This window comes from Miniopterus schreibersii (assembly GCF_964146895.1).
Source record: "Miniopterus schreibersii genome assembly, chromosome: 4".
Lineage (NCBI taxonomy): Eukaryota > Metazoa > Chordata > Mammalia > Chiroptera > Miniopteridae > Miniopterus > Miniopterus schreibersii.
Genome location: NC_138105.1, coordinates 18,007,872 through 18,030,323, shown reverse-complemented (window position 1 = coordinate 18,030,323; position 22,452 = coordinate 18,007,872). Strand labels below are relative to the sequence as shown.

General features: G+C 42.0%; 1 protein-coding gene across 14 annotated transcripts in view; it reads left to right on the top strand.

The window, feature by feature from the left end:
- Positions 1-22,452, top strand: part of LOC308555968 (protocadherin alpha-C2) — a gene marked incomplete at its 5' end in the record, with an annotated part of 195,225 nt that overhangs the window by 144,950 nt on the left and 27,823 nt on the right. For 12 of the 14 annotated variants that reach the window (XM_081134804.1, XM_081134810.1, XM_081134811.1 and 9 more), the window contains one exon: positions 21,966-22,024. In XM_081134804.1, coding sequence (XP_080990930.1) covers positions 21,966-22,024 — 59 coding nt within the window. Of the gene's footprint in view, positions 1-10,849; positions 13,771-21,965; positions 22,025-22,452 lie in introns of those variants that run through there. The other 2 variants (XM_081134802.1, XM_081134799.1) reach the window with 2 other exon arrangements.

The window sequence follows — 22,452 nt, the reverse complement described above, 5'->3', positions numbered from 1 at the left end:
TATGTACAAGACCATAAGATCTGGCCGCTGGTTGTTTCTCACCCACCTCTGCCAATCTCCAACTGCTTCTTATGCTTTAGCCACACTGGCTATCTTCTAATCTTCAAGCATATCCTGGCTTTTCTTACTGTTAGTCTCTCACACTTGCTGTTCCCTCAGCAGGGAATACTCTCCCCACTTTTCTTTCAAGGGCTGGCCTCTTCTCACCCTCAGGTTATAGTTTAAATTTCATCTTCCCAGAAAGATCTTCCCTGATATCCATATCTAGGTATGTTTCCTTCAAATATATGTTATAATTATTTATTGTTTCTCTTATGATATTTATCACTTTTCTTGCCTACTTTTTATTTATTCACTTGTTTAGCTTTCACCTCCCTCAGTGAACTATTCCATGGTGATCAATATCATGCCTATTTCTTTTGCAATGGTTCTCCAGGAACTCTAAGAAAATCTGACACATAACAGTCATTCAGTCAACATTTATAGAATGAATGAGTGAACCCTGTCCTTAAGCATGTTGAGTAAGGGAGATAAGTTAAGTACACGCCAACTCTAATACAATAGATAAATTAAAACTGTACACCAAAGGTACCAGAAAAGTGCTTCAGAAGTTTAGGCTTTAGCTAAGTCCTTGTCACAAAATTAATGTTCAGTAAATGTTGAATGAATGAAAAATTCCTCAGCATCAGAAAGTGGACGTGTTTTCTTTTAGAATGCAATGAGATTGTTTGGTTCTGATTTATCTCTGCAATTAATATTCTGACAGTCTAACTTAAGGCAATATTTTTTTCTATTTAAATTCTGAGATTTCAAAATAACAAAAGAATAGAGAAAAGATAAAAATAAATGGAAATACAGTGCAATAACATATTACTCAAGGGTTAGGTTCCAAAGTAAGTGTATATGGTGAATATTATGTTAAAGTAATAACAAGCTTGAAAAATCACATAAATCTTTCCAAGAACAATTTTCCTACTTGTATTGGTACCACTCTACCAGGAAATTCTCATGTACACTAAAGCTTCAAAACCACTAAACTTATCTAAATCCAGGAACAATATAAATGTCTATATCTGGACATTCAAACTTTTCTGCCTTTAACATAAATGATAAAGAGGTATTGTTGGATAATTATAAAGTGCTCTTGCTTGCCTACAGGGTTTACTCCATTCACTTTTTTTCAATGAGATATAATTGACATATAACATTATATTCATTTTAAGCGTAGATCATGATTCAATATCTGTACATATGGCAAAATGATCATAGCAATCAGTTCAGTTAGTATCCATCGCCACATACAGTTACATTTGTTTTCTTGTGTTGAGAAATGTTAAGACCTACTCTTTTAGCAACTTTTAAATATACAATACAGTATGACTAGCTATAGTCACCATGCTGGACATTACATCTCTCTGATTTATTTTATGAGTGGAAGTTTGTACCTTTGGACCACATTTTACCAATTTGTCCATTCCCTATCCCCCTCCAACAACTGCCAATCTGTTCTTTGTATGTGTCGGTTCAGTTTTTTACAATCACTTTTGGTGTTGCTTCAATAACTTTGATGAATATTAAAATATTTCTTTAATGAGAATTAAATTTGGTGACATACATGAAAGCACTTAGCTCTAGGATTGTCACATACTAGGTACTAAATGAATGCGGGCCTGGCCAGTTTGGCTCAGTGGTTGGAGTGTCGGCCCAGGGACTGAAGAGTCTACCTGGTTTGATTCTGGCCAAGGGCAGGTACCTGGGTTGCAGACTCAATCCCTGCCCTGGGGCATGTGTGGGAGGCAACCAATTGATGAGTCTCTTATCACATTGTTGTTTCTCTCTCTCTCCCTTCCACTCTCTCTGAAAAGCAATGGGAAAAACAATAAAAAATAATAAAAGGATAAAAAATAATAAAAAAATAAATTGGTATTTAAATCTTGCTTCATTAGACCAACATACAAGAGTTTTAAAAATAGTTACTAAGAAGAATGTGATTACTTGCTCCCTGTGTTTCCAAGTTGGCCTCTCCTGTTGCAACACTCCGAAATCCCTCTGTGAGTCTTTTCAAAGTATTTGGGGCGAGGGCATAAGAATAGGAAGTAATCAGTTGTCAACTTTGCAGAATTATAGCTGGCTTTTTCATCAGGGACGTCAGATTCACCCTTGCACCCAGAAAATGCACAGTCTGACTTTATCAGGGTAGGTGTTAGTTTCTTAGCACATTGTTATTAACCCTTGCAAAGCATGACTTTTTGTAAGCCCTTTATTCCTCACTTTCTTCTAGCTTATGTCACACTAAATCCACACATCCTAGGAGACATAGCTGTCGAATATATTCTATGTACACATTGATTTATGAACCAATAAATGTTTCATATACAGTTGAGATTTTAAATGAGCTGATCGTAATTGGATCAAAGGAATACTAGTCTAGCTTGACAGTACTGCAGAAAAGCAATCATGGGAGTCTATGATAAAATTTTAATTATAAAGGATATTGAATATCCTAGGGTGACAACTCTGTTATAATAGATGTAACATTGAATCAGAAAGAGAGAAAGTGAGATTTTTTTAACTCAGCTCTGCTTGAAATCAACTGTGTATTCCTAGGAAATCATTGACCCATTCTGTGTTTCAATTTTATATCTTTATATCTTTGTATGACCCCATTGTCTTTGGTTAACTGGATTTATTAGAGAATTACCCAATAGATTTAGATTAAAACATTCAAAAGCTAAAGTGTTACTTGATTGGGGGATTTTGTGTATTTTTTTTCTATTCAGTACTGAAAAGCTGAAGTTGGTATCAACCAATTTCAAGTTGTAGGTACATCAAGTTAAGTGATTTTAATGTCTTTGAGATCATTGTTTCAGAGCTGCTGTATCAATAGAACCAGAACTAGATTTTCCTTCTCAATCCTGTCAGTCAAGTAGAGTATGCTTCCTTTACTTGTGATAGGAAAAAAAGAGAGTATACAGAAGATTGAATTTTCTATTTCTTTTGACTCATCCCTCCCTTCTCCTCAGGTTATTTGGATAATTTCATGAGACTTCTAGCCCCATGCTGCCTCCTCTTTTTTTCTGGCTAATAATTATTTTTTCTTCTTTATTGAATTTATTGAGAATTTATATAATGAAAATTTTATATACTTATCTCAATAAACGTCTTGCAGGAACTGTTTGTGGTAAGTAACCGCTTTCCTTATTTTATTAAGCTGAGGTTTGGAGAAATTAAACAACTTTCCCAAGGATGCATAATTAATAAACAGTAGAAACTGATCTTTGAGTCTGACTACATTGAGCAGGATTCCTTTAAGAGGCCCCATGCCTAGGTTCATGATCTAAGCAACAGTGTGATTAAAAACCTTGAAGTGGGATTGTGGTCTGTAATTGCCAGTGGAATTTAATTCTAGATCTTACTACCTAAAAAATGCTTTGTAAAAAATTCTGAGGTTACCACAAAATTAAAGAATCTATAACTCTTTTCTAAATAACTGGTAAATGAGCTTTGATAAAGAAAAGTTTTAGGTAACATTAATTATCTCATAAAAATATCTTAAAGGATCTTTTTAAAAAATATATATCTTTATCGATTTCAGAGAGAGCAAAGGAGAGGGAGAGAGAGAGATAGAAACATCAGTGATGAGAGAGTCATTAATTGGCAGCAGCCTGCAACCCCGGGCATGTGCCCTGACGGGGAATCAAACCCCGATCGCCTGGATCCTAGGTCGACACTCAACCGCTGAGCCACGCCCGGCCGGGCTAAAGGATCTTTTAATGTTCACAGAAAACACAGTAACATATCCACTTGGCTAATTTAGAGGATTTATGTTTTATCCACCTTATCGATAAAATTCTTCAGATAACTGCAGAAGGAATTATGTAACAAAATCTATCACAAAGAATACATGAGTGGGATTTATATCAGAAAAGTCAAAGTCACTTGTAAAACCCCATTACTTAAGCAAAATATTGTGAGTGGGAAGATGGTACTGAAAGAAGAGGTTGGGATATGAAATACAAGTCTGTTTAACATCACAATTTTGCAAAGTCCAGTCATTGAAAAAAAAAAATATACAAAAAATCCAATTGAAGTCTCTAGAAAAAAGAAATTGTAGTTGTGAAAACGATTGACTAGGAGCTCATATAAAATGCCTGGAAATTAATAGTTTGAGACCAATAATACAATTCTTTTTTAAATTGAGGTGTAACTGACATGTGACATTATATTAGTTTTAGGTGTACAACATGATTTTTTTAAACATTTATCTTTATTGTTGAAAGTATTACAGATGCCTCCTTCTCCCCCCCATTGATCCCCTCCACCCCGCCTCCGCCCCCCCCCCCAGGCCTTCCCCACACTATTGTCTCTGTCCAAGGGTTATGCATTTATGCATATAAGTTCTTTGACTAATCTCTCCCCCCCTCCACTCCCCTACCCCCACCTTCCCTCTGAGATCCCTCAGTCTGTTCCATGCTTCTGTGTCTCTGGATCTATTTTTTTCATCAGTTTATTTTGTTCATTATATTCCACATATAAGTGAGATCATGTGGTACTTGTCTTTCTCTGACTGGCTTATTTCGCTCAGCATACGACTCTTGTTTTTGAGTGATACGGTTCATGATTAGGATGCATGTGTAGTGGTCAGATGTTGTATTACAATCTCAAGAAATGGGCATGAAAAAAGCTTCTTGGAGATTCTGATAAATTCCTTTGCCTTTTTGGGATCCAGTTTCTTCATTAATACCAACCTCATTGGGCTCTTGTGAGTATTAAATGAGATAATAGGCATAGAAATAGTATGTAAACTATTAGTGCTAAGGCATCAGGATACAAGGAGGACCCCAAAAGCCAACAATTACTTGATACTCTGGGTATATGGACAGAAACTTTTGAGAATTGACCCTTCTTAGACAGAGGTATAGGACTGCTTAGTTTTTTTCAAGCAGCAAACACAATGGGTATAGAAAAGAGAAACTGTGGCCTTCATTCAGACTGAGCTTAGGTCTTATCTTGGAAAACAGTTCAAATTCAAGGTACTTCAATAATATCTACATTTTTTTGAAATAGAAAAAAAAAAAAAAGGATCCAAATCAATGAATGCTTTGGCTAAAACCCACTTGGGAATAATAAAGTTCTAGAGTGCCAAATTACCATCTTATTTTATTCTATGGCTAAAATCCCAAGAATTGCCGAGGAGAAACAGGGCCAAACAAAGTTTTCTATTAAAATAAAAGGCCCCAAGTGATGAATGGAGACTTGGAACTGGTTCTAATGGCAATACTAGAAGCCAGATATTAACTTAAATACAAACTTACAAATGTCTGTCATGTATTAAGTCTCAAATAGAATATTGGTAGTAATTTTAATGAATTAGAAACATGCCTTAACCTAGGCAGTTGTTATTTGTACTCCAGGGAGCTCAACTTACTGCTGAATTGGCTTAGAAACTTGATGCTTCCTTGTCTTGAGTCCTGATAAAATGCTGAATGGGATGAGACTGGTGGCGGATGATCTCTGCAGTTACCTACTAGACTTCTTCCAAGTTGCAGCATTCCGTTAGTAAACACTCTTTGGCATAGTTATTCAAACAATTATAAAATCACCTAACTCTCCTGTCTTGCTGCCTTTCTTTTTTCATTTTGTCTGCAAGGTATTAGGAGACTTTGCTCAGTGTCTCTGTGAGTTCCAGATAGACTGTGCCTGTAGCATTTCCCTTCTCAATGATTTGAGCAACTGAAAATCTAAAACGCCTATGTAATTTTGTGTGTGTACATGGTTGGTTTGATGTTACCAGCTTTTAGTTAAAAAGTAGTCCCTAGTATGAATGCCTTCATTTCTAAGTGGCCATAAATAGTAACTTTCCTAATATTAGAGTTTTGAAAGAATTTATGTTAAGCTCAATGATGCTTTTATAAAAATAGGAAATTGGTGTCCTGGCCAGTTTGGCTCAGTGGTTAGAGCTTTGGCCCACGGGCTGAAGGGTCCCGGGTTTGATTCTGGCCAAGGGCACGTACCTTGGTTGCAGACTCGATCCCCAGCCTCCCCTTGGTCGATCCCTGCCCCCGGTTGGTCGGGGTGCATGCAGGAGGCAACCAGTCAATGTGTAAAAATATCCTCAGGTGAGGATTAAAAGAAAAAAAGGAAATTTGCTCCTTTGGCCCAAGATCACTGTCTTGCTACGTACGCCTGACTTACTTATAGCACTTTTATACTTCTATTTCCTCACTGATCTTGAGGCTCAAGTTTTGCTTAAACAATTCCTTCAATGAAAGGGGAAGAATTTGGATGGGATATTTTCTAAATATCTCTCAACCTTTAGCATTCTATGATTTTTGTTAGGCCATCTTAATTGAGAACACTGATAGAGAAGCAGAATCCCCAAATAATTGAGAAGTTGATTTTATCTGTTAATATTGCACACCCTGTCCCAGCCTTCAGCCCATTCTCCTTTTATTCTTACTCACCCAAAGACAGTGCGAGTCCTTTTGTTTACTCTGAGCAATTTTCTGATACCTCAGTTAAGGATCAACGAAACATTGCAGAACTAAACTTTTAGAGGATCTCTCTCTAAAAGATAATGTATTCCTTCTGCAGGAAAGGGAATGTGAAAAAAATGCAGCTCTCATGTTACATGAAAAATCTTTTTTAATCCCCCCCATCCACTGGATGCTGTACCTGTAAAGAATGCTGTAATCATATTGGAAAGTATTTTCCTTCTGGAAAAGTCCTATCCCTTTGTGACAAGATGGAGTTTTTAAAAACTACCTTGGACTAAACATTGGGGTGTTCATTTGTCTCTGTTTTTAAATTATCATGTGCATAGTGGGTGAAAACCAAATAAATACACAACTTAAAAATGAAAATTAGGTCTTCCCCTATTTGGCAGGTATTTTCATAATGGTCAGCCCAAAGCCAATGATCAAACCAATGAGCATGTCCCCTTGCCCTGTGGTCAAAAGACTCCAGATTGTTTGGTTCCCCAAAGTAAAATGATTTTTGATGCTAATAATAGAGAAAGGAAAATTTATGTGTATTAGGAGAGCTCACAGATGCCAGTATTTTTCTTATAGGCTTAATACAGTTGTATTGTGATCGGTTTTGCTCCTGTGCCCAGTGACCTCATGATAGATGCATTTTACAAATACAATTAAGGGGTACAATTGAGAGATACTATTTCAGAGTTCTTGTCTAGTATGGGGATAAAGAAAACCATGACTTATAATGGTACTTCTCTTATCATGTCGCTTTTCTTGTTAGTTATGAGCAAGGAATGCCTTCATTTTATAATTATAATGTAAAGTAGAAAGAGTTATAACATAATACTTTGGGGCAGAGCCTTTCTTAGAGTCCAGCAGCTTTACTTGTGGGCTTTAGGTTTCCAGGTTAGAAATACTTTGTATTTCAAATTTTAAAGGAAGAGAACTATAGGCTCTTGGGCCCTCTCTCCATTAGTCATGGTCTGTCCATGTACAACAAAGGGAAAGTGAATGAATTGAAGCAGCTCTTTTTGAACTTGCTAAAAACAGATCTGAAGAAAATGAAACAATAATCACTTATTATTGAGGGTTTTAAGGTTTCTCACGCCGTGAAGAATACACAGAAATATAAGACATGGCTTCTGCTTGCAAGTGGCTTATAATTAAGGGAAATAAATAATATGAAAGAATTTTGATGAATTAAAGAATGACACATGTCAGCATTCAGAGGTATGTGGTAGGCTGTGAAAGAGAAAAAATACCATTATGTTTAGAATAGACAATGTTTCATGGATTAGGTGGGTTTTAATATGTACCTTGGAGTACATATAAGATTCAGAAAGGGGGAGAAAAAAAGAAGCTATTTCTATTTGAGAGAATTGCACAAGGAAAGTTGTAAACTCAGTTCTGTTAAAAAACAACAACAAAACATTAATTAAGTACTTCTGTGCCACGTCTACACTGGGCACTGGAGATGAAAGCATGCTTGGGAACTCATCTGTACTCTGTTGCTAAAGTATTTTCATATATCCTAAATCTCTGTGAGGAAATAAATCCCTCGAAGAAATACTTATGACAGAAGTCCCTTTTCCTTGGTGATATAGAAAGGGACTGTTTTTTGTTTACAAAATATAGGATACACTCTAGAAATAACTGGGAAAGCATCACGCTGGTGCTCACTCATCTTCCCCATCACCATTGACTTCCTGCCCCACACAGTTACAGGTGCTTATCTGTATTTCACACCTAAAGGACCTTGCCATACATAGACTGTCAACTAAGGTATTATCTGATGATAATAAATTGTTGCATGTTAATAATAATAGTAATATTATACTTGTCAGTCACTATGCAAATTCATATATATCATCTCATGTAATCATAATGACCCTATGAGTTTTATTTAATATTGTCTTCCCCAATTAAAATGAGTAAACTGAAGCTTAGGTTAAGTAACGTGGCCAAGGCCACACAGTCAGTCATTGGCAGGGCTGTGACTGACTCCAAAGTCTATGTTCCTGATCACTGTCCTATTCTGCTTTGTAATAGGAAGTTTTTGAAGATCCAAGGGAAGGGAATGCACAATGGTGTGGTCAAAGCATTGGCACTAATATTTGTAGACAGGGCACTTGCCAGGAGTCTAAGCAATACCATTCCACCAACTAGTCAGGTTGGCAGGAGGCTAAGTACAATAGCATGAAGATAGTAGACCATCTCTTTAGGTCAATGTCTCTGAGGCGGCTGATTTGTGCAGGCTCTATGCTTGCCTTCTCAGTCTTTGAAGGAATGAATACTAATTGAAGCTTATGGTCCTGACACATCAAAATGGACAACCAGGCAGGTGTCCTTGCTGGAAGATGACAAGATTGCTAAAAGACAGACCCTGGTTTCTCTCCCGAGATGTGACACTTTGGGGCTTCCATTAAGAACATCAGCAAGCCTCTGTCACTTTAATCTGGTCCTTAAGTGCCTGTGATCTTTTCCGGGGCACAGGTCCACAAATGGTCAATACCCAGTGGCCAGGTTTCTGAGCTTTGGGCAGGAGAGGCAGCAACTGTGAGGGCCTGGGAGGAGATAAGGGAAGAAAAGGTCACTCTTCCCGACAACTTATAACTTGATTCCACTTATAAGCCATTTATTTTCAGAAATAAGTAATGGGTGAAGACAAAGGCCATTTCATGCACTTGAGAGTTTGAGGCTTTCTGAGATCAAATTACTGCAGCAAACAGAGACAATGTTACAGTAGGGACATTTTGGGAGGAAGCAGAGAGGGAGAAGCCAGAGACCTAAGAAAGAAGACAGAAATAGAATGTGATGGAAATTGCTTCCCACTCTGCACTCTTGAGGGAACAAAGAGGACAAATAAGAAGCAGCAGTGATAGGAGGAAGCTAGAAGCTTCTCTGGAATACAATTGGTTAGGTTGGGGAGTTGTCAACGAGTATATTTGGTGGGTGGAAGGAAGGGATGTGCTAGTCCAGGCCTTTGAAATCTGGTTGTCAGGATCATTGCCTTGGCCTCTTCAGCACCCCTCTCAAGAAGGAAAGTATGCCAAATGTCAGGTCTCGGTCTGCCTTTGTCCCAGTCTACAGCTAGAAAATGACCCATAGAGGAAGATGCTAGGAGTAAGAAGATGTTAGGAGACGAAGAAGAGAAAGGACATTTTAGTGAGTGCTTTTTGCCTGTGGGTCCATGGATTTTACACTCTTGTGGAAGAGATGAGAGGGCCTTGGAAGAGTGTCTGATCAGCACAGAGATGCAGAGGCAATGACACAGCACGGAAAGGCTTCCAGTGATCCTTCTGCCTTCTTGCTCCCTGAAGAGAACCGGTTGTCTTTTTGTTACCTCTGCAGCAGTGCAAGGTGGAGTCTTAGGGGAACTGAAGCTCAGAGATGTAAAGGAGCACTGTGTTTATGGAAGATGAGCTGCAGCCATAGAAATTGCTGGCTATTGTAAGATAAATCCCAGCATCCCACATTTTGCTTAATAACAGCAGACTTTTCATGGCAAAGCATTAATGGAGTCCGAATTCCAGCCAGACTTGGGAGATCAAGAGTAACTCTCTTGATTTAATGGTTTTGCAGGCTCTTGAAGACATTGTCATCCATTAAAGAAAAAAATTTAAATCACTCTTGAAAGAACAAAGAAAATGACTTGGGTGATAAATGTAAAAGATTTGAAGTAAAATAAGGAAAAGCTTGAGGGAAGAACCTCTTTAAAATTTTACCACATTCCCCCACTGTGATCAAAAGGGTCAAATGAGAGCTGAGCCTGCAGCTTCACGGGGCCAAATTTTTAAAGAGAGAATTTTAAAACCTGAAATAGTGTTTATGTGCCACGGCACACACTGAACGCAAGGGCCACATGGCTAGGGTCAGACTTGAGTGTTGAATCCCAGGATGCCAGTTTTAGGTTTGCTCTGAAAGAAGAGGGCACTCCCCTCACCCCCACTCCCCTGTTGCCCTAGGAGTTGACCACTTTCTGCAGTACTTATGAGTTTTCCAGAGAAAATGTTGGGGTCAGGTAAATATTTAATCCCCACCGTCAGTAACCACAGCGGCCTCCCCTGAGTTTGTTTCCTTTTAACCTGGACCCCTCCCTCCATCCAGGCGCCCTACTCAGCTAAGACCTTCAGTTTATTTTCCTAAATGGCGCTTGGAAATCTTCTCCTGGGGAGCAGACAGCCCGAGTCCTAGAGACAACTGCTTTTCCCACTGTGGTCTCCTTACAAGACCCGTTAAGCAGCCGAGGGACGGTGGGGGCCGGATGAACGGCGGCGGTGGGGGCAGGGAGGAAGGGAGTGGCCGCGTTCCCGCGGTCTGCTGGGATCTGGCGGGTCCACAGTGCTGGGGCTGGCGTGGCAGGAGCCGCGGAGCGATCGGGTCGCGTCTGCTGCCTCGGAGCGGACTCGGACCGGAGCAGCCGAGCCCTACGCCCCCTCCCCCCTGCTTCCTTTTCCCTGCCCCTGGCGCGGCGGCCGCGGGAAGCGCAGCCGAGCAGAGCGACCGGAGGCGAGCGGCGGAGCCGGGCTATGGGGCGTCCGCGGCGCGGCGGGGCGAGGAGCCCTCCGCAGGGCCGACCGGGGGAGCGGCCCCCGGCGTTTGCGAGCGCGTGAGCCGTGGGGAGCGGGCGCCGGGCGGCACGAGCGGGCGCCGGGCCCGGGCGTGGAGCGCCGCTGGGGAAGCTGCTGCCTCCGGCCCTGCCCCGCTGCCTCCGCCGCGGCCAGTGGCTATGGAGCTGGCGGGCAGCAGACCTGGGGCGACGGAGCAGCAGACCCAACCCCGGCCGCCCATGTCCTGGCTGCTGCCGCTGTCCCTCCTGCTGCTGCTGCTGCCGCTGCCGGGCCCAGCGGCCTCCCAGCTGCGATACTCGGTGCCGGAGGAGCAGGCACCCGGCGCGCTCGTGGGCAACGTGGCCAGCGCGCTGGGGCTGGAGCTGCGGCGCTTGGGACCCGGCTGCCTGCGCATCAACCATCTGGGTTCGCCCAGCCCGCGCTACCTGGAGCTGGACCTGACGAGCGGAGCGCTCTTCGTCAACGAGCGCATTGACCGGGAGGCGCTGTGCGAGCAGCGGCCGCGCTGCCTGCTCAGCTTGGAGGTGCTGGCGCACAGCCCCGTGGCGGTGAGCGCCGTGGAGGTGGAGGTGCTGGACATCAACGACAACTCGCCGCGCTTCCCACGGCCCGACTACCAGCTTCAGGTGAGCGAATCGGTGGCACCCGGAGCGCGCTTTCACATAGAGAGCGCGCAGGACCCCGACGTGGGCGCCAACTCCGTGCAGACCTACGAGCTCAGCCCCAGCGAGCACTTCGAGCTGGACCTGAAACCCCTGCAGGAGAACAGCAAGGTGCTGGAGCTGGTGCTGCGTAAGGGCCTGGACCGCGAGCAGGCAGTCTGGCACCGCCTGGTTCTCACAGCCGTGGACGGCGGCAGCCCAGCCCGCTCCGGCACCGCGCAAATCTCCGTGCGTGTCCTGGACACTAACGACAACTCTCCCTCCTTCGATCAGTCCACTTACCGCGTCCAGCTTCGGGAGGACGCGCCCCCAGGCACATTGGTGGTGAAGCTGAATGCCTCAGATCCGGATGAGGGCTCCAACGGGGAGCTCAGGTATTCCCTGAGCAGCTACACGTCCGACAGGGAGAGGCAGCTCTTCAGCATCGATGCCATTACAGGGGAAGTGCGGGTAAGTGGAGCGCTGGATTATGAGGAAGCCTCCTCTTATCAGATCTATGTGCAGGCGACTGACCGGGGTCCAGTGCCCATGGTGGGACACTGCAAGGTGCTGGTGGACATCGTGGACGTGAATGATAATGCACCAGAAGTGGTGCTCACAGACCTGTATAGCCCAGTGCCTGAGGATGCTGCGCCCAACACCGTGGTGGCCCTTCTCAGTGTGAACGACCAAGACTCCGGCCCTAACCGGAGAGTGAGCCTGGGCCTGGAGGCCACACTGCCTTTTCGACTGAATGGCTTTGGAAACTCCTACACACTAGTGGTGAGTGGCCCCCTAGACAGGGAGCGGGTGGCTGCCTACAACATCACAGTGACAGCCGCTGATGGGGGAGTACCACAGCTCACATCCCAGCGGACACTGCATGTTGAAATCTCTGACGTCAATGACAATCCACCAAGCTTCCCAAAGGACTCCTACTCCATCTACGTCCAGGAGAACAATTTGCCAGGGGTGTTGCTTTGCACTGTGGAAGCCACAGACCCAGATGAGAGGGAGAATGCAGAGGTGACTTACTCCCTCCTGGGGAGGGAGATTCAAGGGCTGCCAGTCGCCTCCTATGTCTCCATTGACAGTGCTAGCGGCAGCCTTTATGCTGTCAACTCCTTTGACTATGAGAAGTTTCGGGAGTTCTTTGTGACTGTGGAGGCCCAGGACAAGGGGAGCCCCCCGCTGAGCAGCACTGTGACCGCTAACGTGTATGTGGTGGATATGAATGACCATGCCCCTTACATCCTGTACCCTACCTCAACCAATTCGTCAGCAGCCATTGAGATGGTGCCTCGGACTGCCCCTGCTGGCTACCTGGTCACCAAAGTCATAGCCATGGACTCAGACTCTGGGCAGAATGCTTGGCTCTTTTACCACCTGGCCCAGGCTTCTGACCTGGACCTCTTTAAAGTAGAACTACACACAGGAGAAATTAGGACTACCAGGAAGATGGGAGATGAGACTGGAACCACTTTCAACCTGACCGTGGTGGTCCGAGACAACGGCCAGCCGTCCCTGTCGGCCTCTGTGGCCATTACTGTGGCTGTGGTGGATAGAGTTTCCAGAATCCTCCCTGATACTCAGAGACACGTCAGGAATCCTCGGACATACTCTGAAATTACACTTTATCTAATAATAGCATTAAGCACAGTGTCTTTTATATTTCTTTTGACAATCATTGTTTTGAGCGTCATCAAGTGCTACCGCTACACCGCATACGGCACCGCGTGCTGTGGCGGCTTCTGCGGCGTGAGAGAGCGGTGCCCTGCAGAGCTGTACAAACAGGCCAATAACAATATTGATGCCAGGATACCACATGGCCTCAAAGTGCAGCCTCACTTCATTGAAGTGCGAGGGAATGGCTCCCTCACCAAGACCTACTGCTACAAGGCCTGCCTGACAGCAGGCTCAGGGAGTGACACTTTCATGTTTTACAACACAGGGGCGCAGACAGGACCTGGGCCTGGGGGAGCCCAAGCAGCAGCGAGTGACAGCAGGCACCTCACAAGCCAAAGTAGACAGAGTGCCGGGAACCTGATTATTCTAAAAAATGAGGCTGTTTCTCAAAATGAGGTGAGATAGTAATCAGGGGGTCTTCCATAAACCCATGCATTTTTCACTCCCCGATTCTGCCCCCAGTATTATGTGTGTGGCTTTATTAGGTTATTAACCGTGACAGGGGTTATCTGGTAAACTGAGTATATATAGTACCTGCGATTTGCTTATAATCTTCAGTTTCCTCTCTAGAAAACTAGTACTAGAGAATTGTCTTACTTTCCATTTTCTTTTCAGGTATATGGAGACTTGTCCATAAAATTGTTTGAGAAATGAAGATTAGTCTTAAATATTAAATGATGTTAAAGTACAGCTCTGTAGAGAAATAGTATAGGCTTGAGAATAAAGTGATGCTATAGGGTGTAACATGAGATTCAAGGGGAAATGGCCTCTGCTGTGTTATATACAGGGAAAGCTCTCTTCTGAGATGCTACAGGAGTGTTGTGTTTTTAAAAGCTCTGAAAACTCTAGGGGCTGTGGTGGCCACCTCTGTATGCTGTCCCTGATTATATCCTGAACTGTCTACAGTGAAAAATTCTACAATTAATGTTTCTAGTAGTTGCACTGAATGAATGTGATAGGATAGTCTGGAAATTCATGGCAGAGGGTGGTAAAGCCAAAGAATGTGGACCTCACCCTGATGCCAACGTTCGCTTTGGCAGTTTGCTGTAGCAATTCTTCTGTAGGGGCTGTCAGAGGAAATGAATGGTGGTAAGCAGAGAGACGAAGAACCAATTTTTGTCTGGTTGGGCCAGGGAGATATTAAAGTGAGTGGATTAGGGATGTGGTGATACGCAGAAGGCCAGAAAAGCTGGGAGTGGGGAGAAGGGGAGGGGAACTCTCCTACTGGTCACCTTTCTTGGCATATAGTGAATTCACTGTAAGAGGATTTCCCTGCATTTAGCTTAAACGCGATCTGTAATCTTTTGATTCCCTGTTGGTAATTTCTAAGGTTTTGATGAGATATGAAGTATCCTCTTCAATCCCTCATGTCTTTAATTTAAATGACAGTACTTCAATGTGTTCCAGAGCACACGTTCATTTTTGGGGTCTAAAATTTAGTTTGCAATAGCTACAAAAGCCTTGGAAAGTGGATGGCTTACTGTACATGAAAGACAGGTGTTAGTAAATACACTAGTGTTAAGTGAGCATAAGGCCAGCCTGCTCATTATTATGAAGAATGCCTGTAAGTTACTGGACAATGCACGCATGTGTGGATGTGTTTTTATAGTGTGTTTGTCTTCATAGGCATGCTTGAGTAAGAGAGATCTGCTTTGTGATACTTTAAATTTGGATTTCAGAAGCCAAAATTTTGTCCCATAATAAGTGATGAATTGTTATCTTCTTACACAACTGCTTTGTAGCTAGGACTTTTAAAGCTACTAAAAAAATAAGTGAATAGTAATTGTCCCTCCTATATTTTTGTGATACATTTTCATTACCATACTGCTGTCTTTTTATTAATGTCCATAATTTCACATTCTAAATTCATGCTAAACTTGAGGAAAGTAATGCATACACACAGAAAACAAACAAACAAACATAGATGGATTGAGAGAATTTCCTTGTACATTGTAGGCAGATTTATCAGAAGAACCTGATGTTAGTCAAGGCTGAGCAGCCATGGGAGGCAGATTGGAGATTAAGAAAAACGGGGGGAAGTCGAGGAGTTTCTAGAATTCTTTAGATCAGAGCTTTTGGAAGCATGTCAAGGGATTAGCTTTAAATAAGGATGCCGTAAGACATTTGCTTAACAAATTGCTATGAAGCCCTCTTGGGCCTGGGGTGGGCCACAGATGGTGAAGATGGATGGAGAGCAGGCCAGGCGAGCTTGGCCACTCGCTGTGAGCTGGAAGCTCAGGGGAGTGACATGCTCACCCTCCTCTCCTGGCTCAGAGCTTGGGGGATTTCAATACATGAACTATTTGTTTTACACTGGCCTGTGCGTTACTATGTACTTGGTATACAAGCCTTTAATCTAGGGAGCAAATTATGTGAGAAAAGTGCTTGTTCTTGTGGGATTTTGCCAGGAGAGTGCATAATTTTAATAAAGGCAAATTTCTGCCAGACACTTTCGGAAATCCAGTGAAAGGCCCTAAGATCTACAGCTCCAGAAATTGTTGCAGCGATGGGGAGAGAGTGTCACATTGTCATAGCACGGCAAAATGGGAACAAAAATCACTCAGCTCTGAAAGTCATTGCTGCTAGATCAACCTGCTAAATTCCCATGTTAGGCTTTCTCTTTTCCATACCTGGTTACTGCAGATGGCAGGGGAGTCCTGGGGTGCAATTAATGCCAGTGCCTATATGAAATTAGATAGGGGTTGGAGAGGACAGGTAAGGGAATTTGCACTTACTGACTCCCCTGCTGTATAACACTGTTCTGCTTTGCAATATATGTATGGTTTCATTACCTATAAGTCATACATTAAATAAACATCTATCAGTATCTAAGATGGGAGAAAACAAGAAGGTCAGAGAGGTTAAGTGACATACAAGTCACTCTGCTAGTGGTATTTTAACTCATGTCTAGCTGACTACAAAGACTCCAATATTTATACTCCTTTTGATATGGATACTCAGGCATTTAGGCTACCGTGGGTTCCCAAGGTGGTGTAAATTAACTGCTTTTGGAAAAAGAGTAATTCCTTGCATAGAAGTAGGTCACACATGGGAGGATCAGTGAGTAAAAATGTTACTGCCAAGCTAATATATTTTTATTTATTTGTTTTACAACTGGCATAGCCTATTAACATCTTTTATCTGTTCTTTCTCTGAGTTCTCTCTTGTTGCTTATTAAACATCAGCATTTAACACCAGACTCTAATCTTTTGGTGAATCTTACCCCCAGTGAGCCACTTGTGCAATGAGGTTTTTGAAGTAACTATTTGGCAACAGGGCAGGATTTCTCTTTGGAGATTTCTGAAAACCTGATACTGAATGTGGCTGGCACTGCTTTCAGAGTCTCGAAGAAAAGGAATTGGATCTTAAGGTGAATTCTGTGCATTTGTGGTCCTGTGACTACTGACTACTACTGAGTCACTTTGAGTGCTCTGGCCAGATTTGTCCAACTGTGCCTCAGTGGGCCCAGTTAGTACAAGATGTGAAAATCCCCAAAGACTAGCAGAAATGAGTTGTTTTGCACCCACTTTCACTTATTTCAAAACAATTAGTAGTCACCAAATTTTCAGTTATTTCTGCCACTGTGTGTACATATTTACCCTAATTCCAGATGACACTTCTTTTTAAGTGGCATCTAATTTATTTCCCCCAGGACTGACTTTTCTCTCTGATGACTGTCCTGGATCAGAATTTACACTTAGTGGAAAGTGATATGGTGGCAAACTTATAAAAAGTGCACAATGGTCAGAATAGACAAAGAAATTATATCTGTGAGCTTCCATTCCAGTGTTTCATCCTTAAGTGGGTGGGGCTGTTTTGTTTTGCCATTTCCATATTGGTTACAGGACTGTTCTTCTGAGAAAAGGTTTATTTTCTTTGATCTGGTAATAATATAATAATAATTATATAATATAATAATTTCTTCAAATTACCTCCTTCCTCCCTTTTCTACAGATCTGCTGAGCCAGATGGAATTATGGCTGAGCTCTTCTCTGTCTCTTTATCTTGTACATATTCTGACTGATGAAGAAATCTATTTATTGTAGCTTGAATGTCATTGGCCTACCCTTTCCTCTGACCCAGGAGTGAGCCGTCATATGGGCATCTGGTCTACCTCAGAACACTCTGCAGGGACACAGTCTGGCATATTATAAATTGTCTATTGGCATGCTGTCTGCTTGACAGAATAGCAGAGACAGTTCTGGATACTTGCCTTGGTTGGCCACCAATTTTTGCTGTCAATGGGAGGTCAGGATGATATCAGTTTGTAAATGTCTGAGGAAAAATTATCATCACCGAGCCCAGAGGTTTAACTAAATTTAATGGGGATTTACAGGTGTCTTTGAATGTGACTTTTATAGGTCTTCACCTGGATCAATGTCCCCATGCATATTGTAGTGTGAGTATAAATTTAACTTATTCATATAATATTTTGAGCATTGTAATCTTTAATCATGATTTCAAAAATCAAAGGTCAAGAGAACTTCTTAGTGTTTTAAATCTGCTAGTTTAAATATTATACAAGTTTTTATTTCAAGAATTTGAACTTGAGAAATGCAAAGAAATATCTGACATTGCAAAGGTGGAGTGAAATGTTAGTTCCTTGGCACACAAGCAAAATCAGTTCCTTTCTGGCCTTGCAGGGTGAGAACTCTGGGCTCCAGGAAAGTGAAACTGTGAGGGAGAGAGTAACCGCTGTGTTAGCAGGCTGTGCATTCAGAATTAAGCAAACCTAGTATTTTCTGTTGTACTGAAACCTATTAGGCATGTTTTAAAGTCATGTTTATTTTACTTTCCTGCTCTGTGGATTCAGGGTTGTAAAAGACTTCAGAGGCAAGTAATTAACCCGGAATTCTCGTATTTATCATCTTTTCAGTTTGTTTTACTAGACAACTAATATGTAACATAATGATTATTTTAAATGTTATATTCCTTTTTGCCTTAATAACCGACAGTCTATATATTAATTTTCTATTGCTTTGTAAGAAATTGCCACCAATTAGTGGTTAAAAACAATACTTGTTTATTATCTCAGAGCCCTGCACGATGTAACTGGGTTCTCTGCTCAGGTTTTCACAAGGCTGAAATCAACAGGGCAGCTGGGCCGAGTTCTCTCCTGGAGGCTTTGGGGGAAGAATCTGCTTCCAAGCTCATTTGCGTTGTTGGCAGAATTTAGTTGCTTGAGGACGGAGATCCCCATTTTTTGCTGTTGGCTGAAGGTCCCTCTCAGCTCTTAGAGGTTGCTCTCTGGCCTGTGAGCATGGCCCCTGACATCTTCAGAGCTAACAATGGAGAATCTTCTCTCACATAGAATCCCTCTCATGCTTCAAATTTCACTGATACCTGTCTCTGATCTCTAGACCCGGGTTTAAAAGGCTCTTGTGATTAGCTCTGTCCTTCCTGGGTGGTCTCCCTTTCTTAAGCCAATTGTACCGTGTAACATAACCTAACCGCATGAGATCCATCATACGGAGTCGTGGAGATTATCAGGGCATATACACTGGGGCGTGTGGATCTTGGGGGCCATCTTAGGGTTCTGGCTGGCATAGTTTATATCAGTGCACACAGAATATCACTGTGAAAAATCTACAATGGATTCATCCTCAATAGAGTCCTACTAGGAAAGGAAATGAGATGCTCCATCTAGTCTCTTGTCTCAGAGGGCCACTTATTGATAACTTCAACATGGGTTTCCATGGTAAGAAGATAGCATATTGGGTAGTCCTATGAGTATATGAATGACATAGACATGGGGTATTTTTAACCTGTTTTATTTTAAATCTGTCTTGGGAGAGCTGACTCACCTTTCTGTAGCTCAAATATTCTATGGTATAAGTGATAAGACTGCCACTGCAGGGTAAGTTAAATCTTTGCTGTAATTTTGACAGTAACTCCGGCAGGCTCTGGTTCTTCAGTTAAACTGCGTCACCCACAGGGATACCTGACTGAGTCGCTCCGCATCTGGAATTTTGTGACCATTATTCTACTAAAGGACTAAGCTTTGGAACTACAGAGCATACTGGGGCTTTTCACCAATAGAAATGAAGCATAGTCCTGGGATGTAAAATCCAAGTTTTAGAGGATTAAATAACTGCAGTTGGCTCAAGGCCTTAATATATATGTCTCATTGTGTCAGGTGTATCAAAAAGTCAGCCTTTCGACTTGAAATTTTCCAAGTTTAATCACATTTTTATTGATTTGTACATTTTATTACTTTTAATTGTGTATCATTTTAATATAAAGCAATATGTGGGAAACTCAGAAGTAAAAGAGAAAAAAATATATATATATATAATTTCATGTAAATTTATTTAAAGCACAGACTTTCACATTAGGGAGATCTAAACATGACCATCAGCCAAGTCCACCAATTAGGCAAATAACCTCTCTAAAGCTCATAATTCTCATTTTTGTAATTTAAGTACAGTAATGTTGCCCTTGCATGATAGTTCATTTATTCAAAAACATTTAAAAACTTACAAATACCTGAACCCTGTGGGGCTCTGAGGATAGAGGTATGTATTATGAATATTTCAGGATGTTCATGTTTTATTCCTGTGTAGTCACCTGCCCTGGTACAGATATAATCCTTTTCATAGAATTATTGTCTGACAAAGAAAGCCTTAGGATAAATGCAATAATATGTATAAAGTGCTTATCCCACTGCCTAGTATTGTGTGGATACTTAAAACATTACTTTTTTCCCTGCCTAATCTTACTGCCCTCACAACTCTGATTCTGGCAAATGAATCTCAGAACCATTTTGTTGCTGATGGACTATTCCAGAAAATAGCAGCATGACAAATTAAATGTTGCTGAGGAAGTGAGTTTATGTAATGAACTGAATTTCCTGGTCAGTCCTGCTAGGACTTTGCCATTCAGCAAAATGAGGTTGGTGATTTCATTCCAAAGATCAAGCTGCAGCAATTTCTATCATGAATGTTACCCAATCATTGAAAAATTGGCAACATGAACTCAACAGATGTCAGTCTTTCTTGAAGGAAGGTTTTCACAGCTGACAAGCTGACGCTAACGCTGTTGACAGTAAGGTGAAAGATGGTGATGATCTGATTAATAAAAAGTACTTCAGTCATATTTTCACATTTACAAAATGATTTGCAAATATTTTCTTTTGTTCCCTCTATCACCACTGATAGAAAATGGGAACCCCTTCCTTTTGTCTGTAGATGGTTTTATGTTACTTTATATGGAATATCCATAGCATTTTGTGAACTTAAAAACCAAAGATGAAGCAGCTTATATGTTCATATCTTGCCAATAGAGTGGAAGGGACCAGAGGGAGCAGTTAGTGTATGGAGACATTTAAAGTACCCTAGAGCTGTAGCTTTCTCTGGGCCTGGACTTTGGCTGAATCTTTGCATACCATGTAGCCACCCCAGAGTCTGTCTGGAAGTTGAGCTGCTGATCACCTCCCTAGATGCCGTGCAGTTATGAAATACTGTGCATCCCATGAATGAACTATGAAGAATGCTAGGAACAGGGATTATTGACATTTTGAAATAGTTTATTGGCATTACTGTGGCTTTGTGTTTACCAAATATGATCATTGTAATCCAAAGGAAAATATAGAATACAACCTCTGTCTCTCATCTTTTCACTCAAATAGGCCTCAGTATTTAGTGACAGGGCCACTTCAAGAGGAATATCTATCACAGGTTTTTCCTGAAATACTTTTGCTAATTGATACAAGATAGTGATGGGTATTGATTTTTGTCCCTATTGATTTCTGAGTAGCTTCTACTTGGCATACAACTCCCCGATCAGTATTTAGGTGCCCATATTTTCCTCTTTGTCCCCCCACCCCCCGCTGTGGATTGACAGTTTGTGCAACACGGTGGTGGTGCAGAATGAGTCCGCTTCTTAGATGTCAGCTACTCCCTGTGAACTGATCAGAGCCTAGTGAATAGTAATTGCATGAGGAGGCAAAGCACTCAGAGGAGCAGGGAACAAGTACAATTTTATGAAAAGGATTATGCAGCAAAACAAGGTCAAAGTCCGCCGTGGTTTGTTTTCTTCTTCCTAGCATTCCTCTTCAATCAGCAGGAGAGGCAGCTATCAGATATGTCAGCCACATGCGGCCTGGGTCAAGCATGCTGCAGTCTATGAGCCACAGGGATTGCAGCGTTGCAGCCCAGTGGGGCCAGCAGAGCCTGTGCAGTCATGTGCCCTGTTACAGCTAGAATGCCAAATTGGGGGTGCTCCCTCAATGGGGCATTTAGGGCAAAAACAAAAGCTTTTCCTGTCTTGAAACAGGCTGCCCTTCCCCAGTGCTGCTTTAAGAACGCAGACCTGTTTGGGGCAAGGTGAAGCCAAGGCTGGTCCTGACAGCATCATTAAATCTGGTTTTCCATGATATTTAGCCTGTGCAAGGACACTGATGAGCTAATTTAATTTTCTCCTGAAGTGCACTATATATATGGATATCATCTTAGAGTTGCACATGAAATGGCTCCTTCAGTACTTTTTTTTAGATGCATAGAAATATTTAAGAAACAACTAGTCAACAAACATCATCACTAGGAGATCGCTGTTTGGCCATATTAACAAAAACTCGCTTTGTGATTTTACAGCCACGACAGCCCAATCCTGACTGGCGTTACTCTGCCTCCCTGAGAGCAGGAATGCACAGGTATGTATTTTCCTCCCTCCTTCACTCAGAAGTAACTTGAACTTTGCGTGGCTCAGATAAACTATGTCTCCATAAGCCGGAAGCAGCTGTCAAAACTAGGAAGCTTTAGACACTGCCAGGGGAATGCAATTACTTTTGTCTCTGTCTGTTCCTTGAAACATTGGAAGTGGTCAGTGCCAAATGTTTCTCGTGTGCTGGCAAATGTCCCCTGTAAAATCGCAGACAGGCTGCTGTATACCTTCTCTCACCAGAGTTTCTATAAGGAAGTAATTTCAACTTCCTTTTTCACCTTCTCCATCTATACTTTCTGTTCCCTTTTTTTTTTTTTTTTTAATTCTTACCTGAAAATATGTTTTTATTGATTTTAGAGAGAGAGGAAGCGAGAGAGAGAAACATTGATCAGTTGCCTCCCATACCCACCCCAGCTG